The sequence below is a fragment of the Pristiophorus japonicus genome, chromosome 2, assembly GCF_044704955.1.
Source record: "Pristiophorus japonicus isolate sPriJap1 chromosome 2, sPriJap1.hap1, whole genome shotgun sequence".
NCBI lineage: Eukaryota > Metazoa > Chordata > Chondrichthyes > Pristiophoridae > Pristiophorus > Pristiophorus japonicus.
Window position 1 is genome coordinate 7,681,019 of NC_091978.1, and position 16,726 is coordinate 7,697,744.

At 48.9% G+C, this 16,726-nt stretch overlaps 1 protein-coding gene across 1 annotated transcript in view; it reads left to right on the plus strand.

The window, feature by feature from the left end:
• Positions 1–1,463: 1,463 nt before the first annotated feature.
• The window catches only part of LOC139228386 (dysferlin-like), a 254,499-nt gene continuing 239,236 nt past the window's right edge, over positions 1,464–16,726 (plus strand). The window contains exon 1 of the mRNA XM_070859520.1: positions 1,464–2,000. Coding sequence (XP_070715621.1) covers positions 1,913–2,000 — 88 coding nt within the window. The 5' untranslated portion in view covers positions 1,464–1,912. The remainder of the gene's footprint in view (positions 2,001–16,726) is intronic.

Below are 16,726 nucleotides of genomic sequence, written 5' to 3' on the forward strand. Positions count from 1 at the left end.
CCAGGGACTTGTATACAAAATCCAGCTGGCTCTCGCAGTGCTGAGGGAGCGTCACACTGTCGGAGGGACAGTACTGAGGGAGTGCCGCACTGTCGGAGGGGCAGTACTGAGGGAGCGTCACACTGTTGGAGGGGCATTACCGAGGGAGTGCCGCACTGTCGGAGGGGCAGTACTGAGGGAGTGCCGCACTGTCGGAGGGGCAGTACTGAGGGAGCGCTGCACTGTGGGAGGGGCAGTGCTGAGGGAGCGCCACACTGTCAGAGGGACAGTACTGAGGGAGCACTGCACTGTCGGAGAGGCCATACTGAGGGAGCATTGCACTGTCGGAGGGGCAGTACTGTAGGAGGGGCAGTACTGAGGGAGTGCTGCACTGTCGGAGGGGCAGTACTGAGGGAGTGCAACACTGTTGGAGGGGTAATACTGAGAGAGCGCTGCACTGTTGGAGGGGCAGTACTGAGGGATCACTGCACTGTCGGAGGGGCAGTACTGAGGGAGCGCTGCATTGTTGGAGGGTCAGTAGTGAGGGAGTGCCGCCGTGTTGGAGGGGCAGTACTGAGGGAGTGCTGCACTGTCGGAGGGGCAGTACTGAGGGAGCCCTGCACTGTGGGAGGGGCAGTGCTGAGGGAGCGCTGCACTGTTGGAGGGTCAGTATTGAGGGAGTGCCGCAGTGTTGAAGGGGCAGTACCGAGGGAGCGCCGCACTGTCGGAGGGGCAGTACTGAGGGAGTGCTGCACTGTCGGAGGGACAGTGCTGAGGGAGCGCCGCACTGTCAGAGGGCAGTACTGAGGGAGTGCCGCACTGTCGGAGGTGCCGTCTTTCAGATGCTCTCTCAGATGGACGTAAAAGATCCCATTGCACTATTTCGAAGAAGAGCAGGGGAGTTATCCCCGGTGTCCTGGGCCAATATTTATCCCTCAATCAACATCACTAAAAACAGATGATCTGGTCATTGTCACATTGCTGTTTGTGGGAGCTTGCTATGCGCAAAGTGACTGCTGCGTTTCCCACAATACAACAGCGACTAGAATTTATAAAGTACTTTTTGGAACTTCGTGAGGTGGTGCACGGCGCTATGGAAATGCAAGTCTGTCTTTCTTTATTGAGATTATGATGGGAGTGCAGGAAGACGCAGAGAGAGATCCGCAGGATCCGATGAATCGATGAACAAGGAGGGTCAGCGGGACTGCCCTGTGATCTGTCTGACACAGGCCAGATCGGGAGCCAAGCGCTGCCTGCATTGGCGCAGAGGATCCAGAGGGAGAGAGAGCCAGGGACTGGGAGGCTCAGGCAGGCAGTGTGTGCAGAGAGAGGGAGAGGGAGAGGGTAGGGTCCCAGAGCAACACCATAGAGGAAAGGAGAGAAAACGGTCAGAACTGGAAGAGAAATAACGGCAAGAGAGAGAGAGTGAGAAAGGAAAGGGAGTTAGAGGGCAGGGAGGGAGGGAGAGGAACGAGAGAGAGAGAGACGGGGAAGGAGAGAGAGAGAGAGATAGTAACGGGGGAACGAGAGAGAAAAGGGGAAGGAGAGAGAGAGAGATAGTAACGGGGGAACGAGAGAGAGAAGGGGAAGGAGAGAGAGAGATAGGAACGAGAGAGAGAAAGAAGGGGAAGGACAGAGGGAGAGATAAGAACGGAGAAAAGAGAGAGGGAGAGAAGGGAAAGGGCGTTAAAGAGCAGGAAGAGAGGATCGGGGTCGAGAGAGGGAGTGAGACGATTTTGGGAGCGAGGGAGTGAGAAAGAAGAAAGGGAGAGAAAAAGAGCTGTGAAAAAAAGGGGAGGGAGCGAAAAGAGAGCTATAAAGGGAGAGAGAGAGAGGAGAGAGAGAGAAGGTGCCAGCCCGGGACAGATGAGAGAGGCCGGGCAGAGGACAGGACAGCAGTGAGCCTAGCCTAGCCCAGCCCGGCTCGGTAAAGATGCTGAGAGTATTCGTGCTCCAGGCGGAGCGGCTGCAGATTGTGGAGGAGGATATCAGCGATGCTTACTGCTCGGTGACCTTTCAAGGTAAGGGGGCTGGGGGGGATGGGAGACCCAGCCCGGTACATCTCGGCTCACTCACTGCTGGTGGCTGCAGACCCTGCTGCGGACTATCCCTGCTGATAAATATAGCTGGGAGCTGGGTTACACCGCGGTAAATATAACCCCAGCTCAAATTAACAGACTCTGCCTTCAAGTCGTGCTGGAGGGTTTATAACTTGTAACGGGGACGCTGCCAGATCTGGTGAATCTCTGGCTTGTCACTATCTCAGTCTGCCTCGCTATCTCTCGGTCTGTCTACCTCTCCTGCTGCATTCTGTCTCGCCTCTCTGTCCCTCCCTTGTCTCTGTGTGCGCGTGTCCTCCTATTGATATGTGCCTCTCTCCACCCAATGTCCCTGAGCAGAAGGGTCAATAACCAAGGGACATAGATTTAAAGTCATCGGTAGGAGGTTTAGAGGGGATTTGAGAGATAGCTTCTTCACCCAGCGGGTGGTGGGGGTGTGGAACTCACTGCCTGAAAGGGTGGTAGAGGCAGAAACCCTCACCACATTTAAACAGTACTTGGATGTGCACTTAAAGTTGCTGTAACCAACAGGGCTACGGACCAAGAGCTGGAAAGTGGGATTAGGCTGGATAGCTCTTGGTCGGCCGGCTCGGACACGATGGGCCGAGTGGCCTCCTTCCGTGCTGTAAATTTCTATGATTTTATGTAGGTATGTCTCTCTATCTATGTGTAGATGCGTCACTCTTTTTCTGAATGTGGGTGTGTCTCCCTCTCTCTACAGGTATCTCTGTATGTATTTATCTGTCTCTCTCTGTATGAAAGAGTGACTCTCGGTATCACTCTCTGTGTTTCTCTACGTCTCGTTGTCGGTCTCTCCCTCTCTATCTAAGTATCTCTCTCTCCCTCCCTATGTATTTATCTGCCTGTCTCTATATGAAAGAGTGACCCTCTCGAGGTATCTCGTTCCTTGTTTCGCTACCTTTCTATGTAGGTATGTCTCGTTGTCTGTCTCTCCCCGCCCCCCCTCTCTATTTGGTATGTGCCTGTGTCTGTATCTCCCACTCTCTTTATGTAAGTATGTCTGAGTCTCTCTCCCCCGCCTCTCTCTATTTGGTATGTGTCTGTCTCTCCCACTCTCTATATGTAGGTATGTCTCTCTCTCTCTCCCCCTCTCTCTATGTAGGTATGTCTCTCTCTCTCTCTCTCTCTATGTAGGTATGTCTCTCTCTCTCTCTCTCTCCCCCTCTCTATGTAGGTATGTCTCTCTCTCTCTCTCCCCCTCTCTCTATGTAGGTATCTCTCTCTCTCTCCCCCTCTCTATGTAGGTATGTCTCTCTCTCTCTCTATGTAGGTATGTCTCTCTCTCTCTCTCCCCCTCTCTCTATGTAGGTATGTCTCTCTCTCCCCCTCTCTCTATGTAGGTATGTCTCTCTCTCTCTCCCCCTCTCTCTATGTAGGTATGTCTCTCTCTCTCTCTCTCCCCCTCTCTCTATGTAGGTATGTCTCTCTCTCTCTCCCCCTCTCTCTATGTAGCTATGTCTCTCTCTCTCTCTCCCCCTCTCTCTATGTAGGTATGTCTCTCTCTCTATGTAGGTATGTCTCTCTCTCTCTCACCCCCTCTCTCTATGTAGGTATGTCTCTCTCTCTCTCCCCCTCTCTATGTAGGTATGTCTCTCTCTCTCTCTCTCTCTCCCTCTCTCTATGTAGGTATGTCTCTCTCTCTCTCTCCCCCTCTCTCTATGTAGGTACGTCTCTCTCTCTCTCCCCCTCTCTCTATGTAGGTATGTCTCTCTCTCTCTCACCCCCTCTCTCTATGTAGGTATGTCTCTCTCTCTCCCCCTCTCTCTATGTAGGTATGTCTCTCTCTCTCTTTCTATGTAGGTATGTCTCTCTCTCCCTCTCTCTATGTAGGTATGTCTCACTCTCTCTCTCTCCCCCTCTCCCTATGTAGGTATGTCTCTCTCTCTCTCCCCCCCCTCTCTCTATGTAGGTATGTCTCTCTCTCTCTCTCTCTCCATGTAGGTATGTCTCTCTCTCTCTCTCTCTCTCTATGCAGGTATGTCTCTCTCTCTCCCCCCCTCTCTCTATGTAGGTATGTTTCTCTCTCTCTCTCTCTCCCCCTCTCTCTCTATGTAGGTATGTCTCTCTCTCTCCCCCTCTCTCTATGTAGGTATGTCTCTCTCTCTCTCTCTCCCCCTCTCTCTATGTAGGTATGTCTCTCTCTCTCTCTCGATGTAGGTATGTCTCTCTCTCTCTCTCTCTATGTAGGTATGTCTCTCTCTCTCTCTCCTCCTCTCTCTATGTAGGTATGTCTCTCTCTCTCTCCCCCTCTCTCTCCCTCTCTCTCTATGTAGGTATGTCTCTCTCTCTCTCCCCCTCTCCCTCTCTCTCTATGTAGGTATGTCTCTCTCTCCCCCTCTCTCTATGTAGGTATGTCTCTCTCTCTCTCCCCCTCTCTCTATGTAGGTATGTATCTCTCTCTCTCTCTCTCTTGTAAGGGGTTTTCACAGGGTTGTTGTTGTGCCTTGGGTGTCTCTCTCTGGGCTTCTGCCCTCACAGCTTATGCCTGGCCTGTGAGGTACCCTGAGTGCTGCAAGAGCACCCCTGGAGAGACTGTGTCCACAGCTTATGAAGGGGGTTTTGAGACTCGTGCGTCCCCACAGCTTATGCCTAGCCTGTGAGGCACCTGTGAGTGTCAAACACTCCTAACCCCTTCTTCCCTAGCCTGTGACACACAGTTGAGCGTTTTCGAGGCGCTCCTAGCTTCCCTTACACGGTTCTGACATAAGACTCACGATCAGGAGATGTAATACAATAGAACTGAGACAAGGTGATTCCAAGAGGAACTTTAGGCTTCCAATTTATTTGGCAAGGTGTAACTCAACAAACAGCAATACACCAACAAAACAATCCCCCTAAATCCCACTAAACGGACACAACGAAAATCTTTACACCAGTTTAGCAGTACAATGCCCAACCTCCCACCTTTCCTGGCCTAACTGAGTTGGGAGTTCTGGGGACCAGAGGTTATACTCACTACTGTGCCTTCTGCAGTCTGGTGGTTTGTTTCTTCTATCTTCAGTGTCTTCGGACACTGGTTTTCCTTCCGTGTCGAGAGGCCTGTGGTTGTGGTTGTTGAATCACCAGGGCAGGGAAAATCATCACTCCTCAAATCCACTACGTCAGAAACCCCTTTTTTATAGCCAGATTATCCAGTCCGCCTCTCCTGCTGAAGTCGATTCTTCTCATTGGTGGACTTTTGATTTTGAAAAATGCAACAGTTTGAGGTTTTTAGGTTTTTTTCCCCACTGATCTTAACCTACTCAAGGTTTGAGTGGGTGTTGATTGCATTGGCCTCCTGTAGCCATTGTGCTAGTCTGGCCTGAGCCAGATATTTCTATGCCTGATGTTGGAATATGTATGTGGCATTGTTTAAATGCTAATGTTTTCAAGGGGCAAGTTTCGAGGGTATACAGTTCCCAGACAATTTGATTAGTTCCAATGTCCAAACTGGCCCTTTTGATATTGACTCCACCCCTTTTCTTGCACACCTTTAAAAAAATCCCAAATTCGATTAAAGTTCATAGTTTCTTCCATGTGCACTTTAGGATTTCAAACTTTCTGGTAGATAGTTCCAAATTAAATTCCCTTTCCTATGAGTCCAAACACTGGGGGGGGGGGGTCTCCATTTGTGTCCCAAAGTTTTCCTTCCATCGGTTTCAATTCACAGCACAGACTGATCCCACAGCCCTTTTCCTTCTGGGTAAAATGAGGGGGTTTTCGTCCTCCCCTACACTCTATGTAGGTATGTCTCTCTCTCCCCCTCTCTCTATGTCGGTATGTCTCTCTCTCTCTCCCCCTCTCTCTATGTAGGTATGTCTCTCTCTCTCTCTCTCCCTCTCTCTCGATGTAGGTATGTCTCTCTCTCTCTCTCTCCCCCTCTCTCTATGTAGGTATGTCTCTCTCTCTCTCTCTCTCCCCCTCTCTCTATGTAGGTATGTCTCTCTCTCTCTCTCCCCCTCTCTCTATGTAGGTATGTCTCTCTCTCTCTCTCTCCCCCTCTCTCTATGTAGGTATGTTTCTCTCTCTCTCTCTCTCTCGATGTAGGTATGTCTCTCTCTCTCTCTCTCCCCCTCTCTCTATGTAGGTATGTCTCTCTCTCTCTCTCTCTCTCTATGTAGGTATGTCTCTCTCTCTCTCTCTCTCTCCCCCTCTCTCTATGTAGGTATGTCTCTCTCTCTCTCTCTATGTAGGTATGTCTCTCTCTCTCTCTCTCTCTCTCCCTCTCTCTCTATGTAGGTATGTCTCCCTCTCTCTCTCTATGTAGGTATGTCTCTCTCTCTCTCTCTCTCTCTCTCTATGTAGGTATGTCTCTCTCTCTCTCTCCGCCTCTCTCTATGTAGGTATGTCTCTCTCCCTCTCTCTCTCTCACTCTCTCTGTAGGTATGTCTCTCTCTCTCTCTCTCTATGTCGGTATGTCTCTCTCTCTCCCCCTCTCTCTATGTAGGTATGTCTCTCTCTCTCTCTCTCTCTCTCTCTATGTAGGTATGTCTCTCTCTCTCTCCCCCTCTCTCTATGTAGGTATGTCTCTCTCTCTCTCTCTCTCTCTCTCGATGTAGGTATGTCTCTCTCTCTCTCTCTCTCTCGATGTAGGTATGTCTCTCTCTCTTTCTCCCCCTCTCTCTATGTAGGTATGTCTCTCTCTCTCTCTCCGCCTCTCTCTATGTAGGTATGTCTCTCTCCCTCTCTCTCTCTCACTCTCTCTGTAGGTATGTCTCTCTCTCTCTCTCTCTATGTCGGTATGTCTCTCTCTCTCCCCCTCTCTCTATGTAGGTATGTCTCTCTCTCTCTCTCTCTCTCTCTCTATGTAGGTATGTCTCTCTCTCTCTCCCCCTCTCTCTATGTAGGTATGTCTCTCTCTCTCTCTCTCTCTCTCTCGATGTAGGTATGTCTCTCTCTCTCTCTCTCTCTCGATGTAGGTATGTCTCTCTCTCTTTCTCCCCCTCTCTCTATGTAGGTATGTCTCTCTCTCTCTCTCTATCTCTCTCTCTATGTAGGTATGTCTCTCTCTCTCTCTCTCTCTCTCTATGTAGGTATGTCTCTCTCTCTCTCTCTCTCTCCCTCTCTCTCTATGTAGGTATGTCTCTCTCTCTCTCTCTCCCCCTCTCTCTATGTAGGTATGTCACTCTCTCTCTCTCTCTCTCTCTATGTAGGTATGTCTCTCTCTCTATCTCTCCCCCTCTCTCTATGTAGGTATGTCTCTCTCTCTCTCTCCCCCCCTCTCTCTATGTAGGTATGTCTCTCTCTCTCTCTCTCTCTCTCTCTCTATGTAGGTATGTCTCTCTCTCTCTCTCCCCCTCTCTCTATGTAGGTATGTCTCTCTCTCTCTCTCTCTCTCTCTATGTAGGTATGTCTCTCTCTCTCTCTCCCCCTCTCTCTATGTAGGTATGTCTCTCTCTCTCTCTCTCTCTCTCTATGTAGGTATGTCTCTCTCTCTCTCTCTCCCCCTCTCTCTATGTAGGTATGTCTCTCTCTCTCTCTCCCCCCCTCTCTCTATGCAGGTATGTCTCTCTCTCTCTCTCTCTCTCTCTCTCTATGTAGGTATGTCTCTCTCTCTCTCTCCCCCTCTCTCTATGTAGGTATGTCTCTCTCTCTCTCTCTCCCCCTCTCTCTATGTAGGTATGTCTCTCTCTCTCCCCCTCTCTCTATGTAGGTATGTCTCATTCTCTCTCTCTATCTCTCTCTCTATGTAGGTATGTCTCTCTCTCTCTCTCTCTCTCTCTCTCTATGTAGGTATGTCTCTCTCTCTCTCTCTGTCTCTCACTCTATGTAGGTATGTCTCTCTCTCTCTCTCTCCCCCTCTCTCTATGTAGGTATCTCTCTCTCTCTCTCTCTCTCTCTCTCTATGTAGGTATGTCTCTCTCTCTCTCTCTCTCTCTCTCTATGTAGGTATGTCTCACTCTCTCTCTCCCCCTCTCTCTATGTAAGTATGTCTCTCTCTCTCTCTCTCTCTCTCTCTCTATGTAGGTATGTCTCTCTCTCTCTCTCTCTCTCTCTATGTAGGTATGTCTCTCTCTCTCTCTATGTAGGTATGTCTCTCTCTCTCTCTCTCTCTATGTAGGTTTGTCTCTCTCTCTCTCTGCCTCTCTCTCTATGTAGGTATGTCTCTCTCTCTCCCCCTCTCTCTATGTAGGTATGTATCTCTCTCTCCCTCTCTCTCTATATAGGTATGTCTCTCTTTCTCTCTCTCTCTCTCTCTATGTAGGTATGTCTCTCTCTCCCCCCCTCTCTCTATGTAGGTATGTCTCTCTCTCTCTCCCCCTCTCTCTATGTAGGTATGTCTCTCTCTCTCTCTCCCCCCCTCTCTCTATGTAGGTATGTCTCTCTCTCTCTCTCTCTCTCTCTCTATGTAGGTATGTCTCTCTCTCTCTCTCTCCCCCTCTCTCTATGCAGTATCTCTCTCTCTCTCTCTCTCTCTCTCTATGCAGGTATGTCTCTCTCTCTCTCTCTCTCTCTCTCTCTCTCTGTGTAGATATGTCTCTCTCTCTCTCTCTCTCTCTCTCTATGTAGGTATGTCTCTCTCTCTCTCTCCCTCTCTCTCTATGTAGGTATGTCTCTCTCCTCTCTCTCCCCCTCTCTCTATGTAGGTATGTCTCTCTCTGTCTCTCTCTCTCTATGTAGGTATGTCTCTCTCTCTCTCTCACTCTCTCTATGTTGGTATGTCTCTCTCTCTCTTTCTCCCCCCTCTCTCTATGTAGGTATGTCTCTCTCTCTCTCTCCCCCTCTCTCTATGTTGGTATGTCTCTCTCTCTCTCTCTCTCCCCCTCTCTCTATGTAGGTATGTCTCTCTCTCTCTCTCTCCCTCTCTCTCTATGTAGGTATGTCTCTCTCTCTCTCTCTCTCCCCCTCTCTCTATGTAGGTATGTCTCTCTCTCTCTCTCTCCCCCTCTCTCTATGTAGGTATGTCTCTCTCTCTCTCTCTCTCTCTCTCTATGTAGGTATGTCTCTCTCTCTCTCTATGTAGGTATGTCTCTCTCTCTCTCTCTCTCTCTCTATATGTAGGTATGTCTCTCTCTCTCTCCCCCTCTCTCTATGTAGGTGTGTCTATCACTCTCTCTCCCTCTCTCTATGTAGGTATGTCCCTCTCTCTCTCTCCCCCTCTCTCTATGTAGGTATGTCTCTCTCTCTCTCCCCCTCTCTCTATGTATGTATGTCTCTCTCTCTCTCTCTCTATGTAGGTATGTCTCTCTCTCTCTCTCTCCCCCTCTCTCTATGTAGGTATGTCTCTCTCTCTCTCTCTCTCTCTCTCTATGTAGGTATCTCTCTCTCTCTCTCTCTCTCTCTCTCTATGTAGGTATGTCTCTCTCTCTCTCCCCCTCTCTCTATGTAGGTATGTCTCTCTCTCTCTCTCTCTCTCCCTCTCCCCCTCTCTCTATGTAGGTATGTCTCTCTCTCTCCCCCTCTCTCTATGTAGGTATATCTCTCTCTCCCCCTCTCTCTATGTAGGTATGTCTCTCTGCTCTCTCTCTCTCTCTCTATGTAGGTATGTCTCGCTCTCTCTCTCTCCCTCTCTCTCTATGCAGGTATGTCTCTCGCTCTCTCTCTCTCCCTCTATGTAGGTATCGCTCTCTCTCTCTCTCTCTCTCTCTCTCTCCATGTAGGTATGTCTCTCTCTCTCTCTCTCTATGTAGGAATGTCTCTCTCTCTCTCTCTCTCTATGTAGGTTTGACTCTCTCTCTCTCTGCCTCTCTCTCTATGTAGGTATGTCTCTCTCTCTCCCCCTCTCTCTATGTAGGTATGTCTCTCTCTCTCCCTCTCTCTCTATATAGGTATGTCTCTCTCTCTCTCTCTCTCTCTCTCTCTATGTAGGTATGTCTCTCTCTCCCCCCCTCTCTCTATGTAGGTATGTCTCTCTCTCTCTCCCCCTCTCTCTATGTAGGTATGTCTCTCTCTCTCTCTCCCCCCCTCTCTCTATGTAGGTATGTCTCTCTCTCTCTCTCTCTCTCTCTCTATGTAGGTATGTCTCTCTCTCTCTCTCCCCCTCTCTCTATGTAGGTATCTCTCTCTCTCTCTCTCCCTCTCTCTCTATGTAGGTATGTCTCTCTGTTCTCTCTCTCTCTCTCTATGTAGGTATGTCTCTCTCTCTATCTCTCCCCCTCTCTCTATGTAGGTATGTCTCTCTCTCTCTCTCCCCCCCTCTCTCTATGTAGGTATGTCTCTCTCTCTCTCTCTCTCTCTCTCTCTATGTAGGTATGTCTCTCTCTCTCTCTCCCCCTCTCTCTATGTAGGTATGTCTCTCTCTCTCTCTCTCTCTCTCTATGTAGGTATGTCTCTCTCTCTCTCTCCCCCTCTCTCTATGTAGGTATGTCTCTCTCTCTCTCTCTCTCTCTCTATGTAGGTATGTCTCTCTCTCTCTCTCTCCCCCTCTCTCTATGTAGGTATGTCTCTCTCTCTCTCTCCCCCCCTCTCTCTATGCAGGTATGTCTCTCTCTCTCTCTCTCTCTCTCTCTCTATGTAGGTATGTCTCTCTCTCTCTCTCCCCCTCTCTCTATGTAGGTATGTCTCTCTCTCTCTCTCTCCCCCTCTCTCTATGTAGGTATGTCTCTCTCTCTCCCCCTCTCTCTATGTAGGTATGTCTCATTCTCTCTCTCTATCTCTCTCTCTATGTAGGTATGTCTCTCTCTCTCTCTCTCTCTCTCTCTCTATGTAGGTATGTCTCTCTCTCTCTCTCTGTCTCTCACTCTATGTAGGTATGTCTCTCTCTCTCTCTCTCCCCCTCTCTCTATGTAGGTATCTCTCTCTCTCTCTCTCTCTCTCTCTCTATGTAGGTATGTCTCTCTCTCTCTCTCTCTCTCTCTCTATGTAGGTATGTCTCACTCTCTCTCTCCCCCTCTCTCTATGTAAGTATGTCTCTCTCTCTCTCTCTCTCTCTCTCTCTATGTAGGTATGTCTCTCTCTCTCTCTCTCTCTCTCTATGTAGGTATGTCTCTCTCTCTCTCTATGTAGGTATGTCTCTCTCTCTCTCTCTCTCTATGTAGGTTTGTCTCTCTCTCTCTCTGCCTCTCTCTCTATGTAGGTATGTCTCTCTCTCTCCCCCTCTCTCTATGTAGGTATGTATCTCTCTCTCCCTCTCTCTCTATATAGGTATGTCTCTCTTTCTCTCTCTCTCTCTCTCTATGTAGGTATGTCTCTCTCTCCCCCCCTCTCTCTATGTAGGTATGTCTCTCTCTCTCTCCCCCTCTCTCTATGTAGGTATGTCTCTCTCTCTCTCTCCCCCCCTCTCTCTATGTAGGTATGTCTCTCTCTCTCTCTCTCTCTCTCTCTATGTAGGTATGTCTCTCTCTCTCTCTCTCCCCCTCTCTCTATGCAGTATCTCTCTCTCTCTCTCTCTCTCTCTCTATGCAGGTATGTCTCTCTCTCTCTCTCTCTCTCTCTCTCTCTGTGTAGATATGTCTCTCTCTCTCTCTCTCTCTCTCTCTATGTAGGTATGTCTCTCTCTCTCTCTCCCTCTCTCTCTATGTAGGTATGTCTCTCTCCTCTCTCTCCCCCTCTCTCTATGTAGGTATGTCTCTCTCTGTCTCTCTCTCTCTATGTAGGTATGTCTCTCTCTCTCTCTCACTCTCTCTATGTTGGTATGTCTCTCTCTCTCTTTCTCCCCCCTCTCTCTATGTAGGTATGTCTCTCTCTCTCTCTCCCCCTCTCTCTATGTTGGTATGTCTCTCTCTCTCTCTCTCTCCCCCTCTCTCTATGTAGGTATGTCTCTCTCTCTCTCTCTCCCTCTCTCTCTATGTAGGTATGTCTCTCTCTCTCTCTCTCTCCCCCTCTCTCTATGTAGGTATGTCTCTCTCTCTCTCTCTCCCCCTCTCTCTATGTAGGTATGTCTCTCTCTCTCTCTCTCTCTCTCTCTATGTAGGTATGTCTCTCTCTCTCTCTATGTAGGTATGTCTCTCTCTCTCTCTCTCTCTCTCTATATGTAGGTATGTCTCTCTCTCTCTCCCCCTCTCTCTATGTAGGTGTGTCTATCACTCTCTCTCCCTCTCTCTATGTAGGTATGTCCCTCTCTCTCTCTCCCCCTCTCTCTATGTAGGTATGTCTCTCTCTCTCTCCCCCTCTCTCTATGTATGTATGTCTCTCTCTCTCTCTCTCTATGTAGGTATGTCTCTCTCTCTCTCTCTCCCCCTCTCTCTATGTAGGTATGTCTCTCTCTCTCTCTCTCTCTCTCTCTATGTAGGTATCTCTCTCTCTCTCTCTCTCTCTCTCTCTATGTAGGTATGTCTCTCTCTCTCTCCCCCTCTCTCTATGTAGGTATGTCTCTCTCTCTCTCTCTCTCTCCCTCTCCCCCTCTCTCTATGTAGGTATGTCTCTCTCTCTCCCCCTCTCTCTATGTAGGTATATCTCTCTCTCCCCCTCTCTCTATGTAGGTATGTCTCTCTGCTCTCTCTCTCTCTCTCTATGTAGGTATGTCTCGCTCTCTCTCTCTCCCTCTCTCTCTATGCAGGTATGTCTCTCGCTCTCTCTCTCTCCCTCTATGTAGGTATCGCTCTCTCTCTCTCTCTCTCTCTCTCTCTCCATGTAGGTATGTCTCTCTCTCTCTCTCTCTATGTAGGAATGTCTCTCTCTCTCTCTCTCTCTATGTAGGTTTGACTCTCTCTCTCTCTGCCTCTCTCTCTATGTAGGTATGTCTCTCTCTCTCCCCCTCTCTCTATGTAGGTATGTCTCTCTCTCTCCCTCTCTCTCTATATAGGTATGTCTCTCTCTCTCTCTCTCTCTCTCTCTCTATGTAGGTATGTCTCTCTCTCCCCCCCTCTCTCTATGTAGGTATGTCTCTCTCTCTCTCCCCTCTCTCTATGTAGGTATGTCTCTCTCTCTCTCTCCCCCCCTCTCTCTATGTAGGTATGTCCTCTCTCTCTCTCTCTCTCTCTCTATGTAGGTATGTCTCTCTCTCTCTCTCCCCCTCTCTCTCTATGTAGGTATCTCTCTCTCTCTCTCTCCCTCTCTCTCTATGTAGGTATGTCTCTCTGTTCTCTCTCTCTCTCTCTATGTAGGTATGTCTCTCTCTCTCTCCCCCTCTCTCTATGTAGGTATGTCCCTCTCTCTCTCTCCCCCTCTCTCTATGTAGGTATGTCTCTCTCTCTCTCTCCCCCTCTCTCTATGTATGTATGTCTCTCTCTCTCTCTCTCTCTCTCTATGTAGGTATGTCTCTCTCTCTCTCTCTCCCCCTCTCTCTATGTAGGTATGTCTCTCTCTCTCTCCCCCTCTCTCTATGTAGGTATGTCTATCTCTCTCTCTCTCTCTCTCCCCCTCTCTCTATGTAGGTATGTCTCTCTCTCTCCCCTCTCTCTATGTAGGTATATCTCTCTCTCCCCCTCTCTCTATGTAGGTATGTCTCGCTCTCTCTCTCTCCTCCTCTCTCTATGTAGGTATGTCTCTCTCTCTCTCTCTCCCCCTCTCTCTATGTAGGTATGTCTCTCTCTCTCTCTCTCTATCTCTATGTAGGTATGTCTCTCTCTCTCTCTCTCCCTCTCTCTATGTAGGTATGTCTCTCTCTCTCTCTCTCTCTCTATGTAGGTATGTCTCTCTCTCTCTCTCTCTCTCTCTCTCTCTATGTAGGTATGTCTCTCTCACTCTCTCTCTCTCTCTCTCTCTCTCTCTCTATGTAGGTATGTCTCTCTCTCTCTCCCTCTCTCTCTATGTAGGTATGTCTCTCTCTCTCTCTCTCTCTCTCTCTCTATGTAGGTATGTCTCTCTCTCTCTCTCTCTCTCCTCCTCTCTCTATGTAGGTATGTCTCTCTCTCTCTCTCTCTCTCTCTATGTAGGTATGTCTCTCTCTCTCTCCCTCTCTCTATGTAGGTATTTCTCTCTCTCTCTCTCTCTCTCTATGTAGGTATGTCTCTCTCTCTCTCTCTCTCTCCCCCTCTCTCTATGTAGGTATGTCTCTCTCTCTCTCTCTCTCTCTCTCCCTCTCTATGTAGGTATGTCTCTCTCTCTCTCTCTCCCTCTCTCTCTATGTAGGTATGTCTCTCTCTCTCTCTCCCCCTCTCTCTATGGAGGTATGTCTCTCTCTCTCTCTCTCCCTCTCTCTCTCTATGTAGGTATGTCTCTCTCTCTCTCTCTCTCTCTCTATGTAGGTATGTCTCTCTCTCTCTCTCTCCCTATGTAGGTATGTCTCTCTCTCTCTCTCTCTCTCTCTCTCTATGTAGGTATGTCTCTCTCTCTCTCTCCCTCTCTCTATGCAGGTATGTCTCTCTCTCTCTCACTCTCTCTATGTAGGTATGTCTCTCTCTCTCTCTCTCTCTATGTAGGTATGTCTCTCTCTCTCTCTCTCTCTCTCTCGATGTAGGTATGTCTCTCTCTCTCCCCTCTCTCTATGTAGGTATGTCTCTCTCTCTCTCTCTCTCTCTATGTAGGTATGTCTCGCTCTCTCTCTCTCCCCCTCTCTCTATGTAGGTATGTCTCTCTCTCTCTCTCTCCCCTCTCTCTATGTAGGTATGTCTCTCTCTCTCTCTCTCTCTTATGTAGGTATGTCTCGCTCTCTCTCTCTCCCCCTCTCTCTATGTAGGTATGTCTCTCTCTCTCTCTCTCTCTCTCTCTCTATGTAGGTATGTCTCTCTCTCTCTCTCTCCCCCTCTCTCCATGTCGGTATGTCTCTCTCTCTCCCCCTCTCTCTATGTAGGTATGTCTCTCTCTCTCTCTCTCTCTCTCTATGTAGGTATGTCTCTCTCTCTCTCTCTCTCTCTCTATGTAGGTATGTCTCACTCTCTCTCTCCCCCTCTCTCTATGTAGGTATGTCTCTCTCTCTCTCTCTCTCTCTCTCTCTATGTAGGTATGTCTCTCTCTCTCTCTGCCTCTCTCTCTATGTAGGTATGTCTCTCTCTCTCCCCCTCTCTCTATGTAGGTATGTCTCTCTCTCTCCCTCTCTCTCTATGTAGGTATGTCTCTCTCTCTCTCTCTCTCTCTCTCTATGTAGGTATGTCTCTCTCTCCCCCCCTCTCTCTATGTAGGTATGTCTCTCTCTCTCTCCCCCTCTCTCTATGTAGGTATGTCTCTCTCTCTCTCTCCCCTCCTCTCTCTATGTAGGTATGTCTCTCTCTCTCTCTCTCTCTCTCTCTCTCTATGTAGGTATGTCTCTCTCTCTCTCTCTCCCCCTCTCTCTATGTCGGTATCTCTCTCTCTCTCTCTCTCTCTCTCTCTCTATGTAGGTATGTCTCTCTCTCTCTCTCTCTCTCTCTCTCTATGGAGGTATGTCTCTCTCTCTCTCCCCCTCTCTCTATGTAGGTATGTCACTCTGCTCTCTCTCTCTCTCTCTATGTAGGTATGTCTCTCTCTGTCTCTCTCTCTCTATGTAGGTATGTCTCTCTCTCTCTCTCACTCTCTCTATGTTGGTATGTCTCACTCTCTCTCTCTCCCCTCTCTCGCTATGTAGGTATGTCTCTCTCTCTCTCTCTCCCCCTCTCTCGATGTAGGTATGTCTCTCTCTCTCTCCCTCTCTCTCTATGTAGGTATGTCTCTCTCTCTCACTCTCCCCCTCTCTCTATGTAGGTATGTCTCTCTCTCTCTCTCTCCCCCTCTCTCTATGTAGGTATGTCTCTCTCTCTCTCTCTCTCTCTCTCTCTCTCTCTTTGTAGGTATGTCTCTCTCTCTCTCTCTCTATGTAGGTATGTCTCTTTCTCTCTCTCTCTCTCTCTCTCTATGTAGGTATGTCTCTCTCTCTCTCCCCCTCTCTCTATGTAGGTATGTCTCTCACTCTCTCTCCCTCTCTCTATGTAGGTATGTCCCTCTCTCTCTCTCCCCCTCTCTCTATGTAGGTATGTCTCTCTCTCTCTCCCCCTCTCTCTGTGTATGTATGTCTCTCTCTCTCTCTCTCTCTCTGTGTAGGTATGTCTCTCTCTCTCTCTCTCCCCCTCTCTCTATGTAGCTATGTCTCTCTCTCTCTCTCTCTCTCTCTCTATGTAGGTATCTCTCTCTCTCTCTCTCTCTCTCTATGTAGGTATGTCTCTCTCTCTCTCCCCCTCTCTCTATGTAGGTATGTCTCTCTCTCTCTCTCTCTCTCCCCCTCTCTCTATGTAGGTATGTCTCTCTCTCTCTCCCCCTCTCTCTGTGTATGTATGTCTCTCTCTCTCTCTCTCTCTCTGTGTAGGTATGTCTCTCTCTCTCTCTCTCCCCCTCTCTCTATGTAGCTATGTCTCTCTCTCTCTCTCTCTCTCTCTCTATGTAGGTATCTCTCTCTCTCTCTCTCTCTCTCTCTATGTAGGTATGTCTCTCTCTCTCTCCCCCTCTCTCTATGTAGGTATGTCTCTCTCTCTCTCTCTCTCTCCCCCTCTCTCTATGTAGGTATGTCTCTCTCTCTCCCCCTCCCTCTCTCTCTATGTAGGTATGTCTCTCTCTCTCTCTCTCCCCCTCTCTCTATGTAGGTATGTCTCTCTCTCTCTCTCTCTCTCTCTCTCTCTCTCTATGTAGGTATGTCTCTCTCTCTCTATGTAGGTATGTCTCTCTCTCTCTCTCTCTCTCTCTCTATGTAGGTATGTCTCTCTCTCTCTCCCCCTCTCTCTATGTAGGTATGTCTCTCTCTCTCTCTCTCTCTCTATGTAGGTATGTCTCTCTCTCTCTCTCTCCCCCTCTCTCTATGTAGGTATGTCTCTCTCTCTCTCTCTCTCTCTCTCTCTCTCTCTCTATGTAGGTATCTCTCTCTCTCTCTCTCTCTCCATGTAGGAATGTCTCTCTCTCTCTCTCTCCCCCTCTCTTTATGT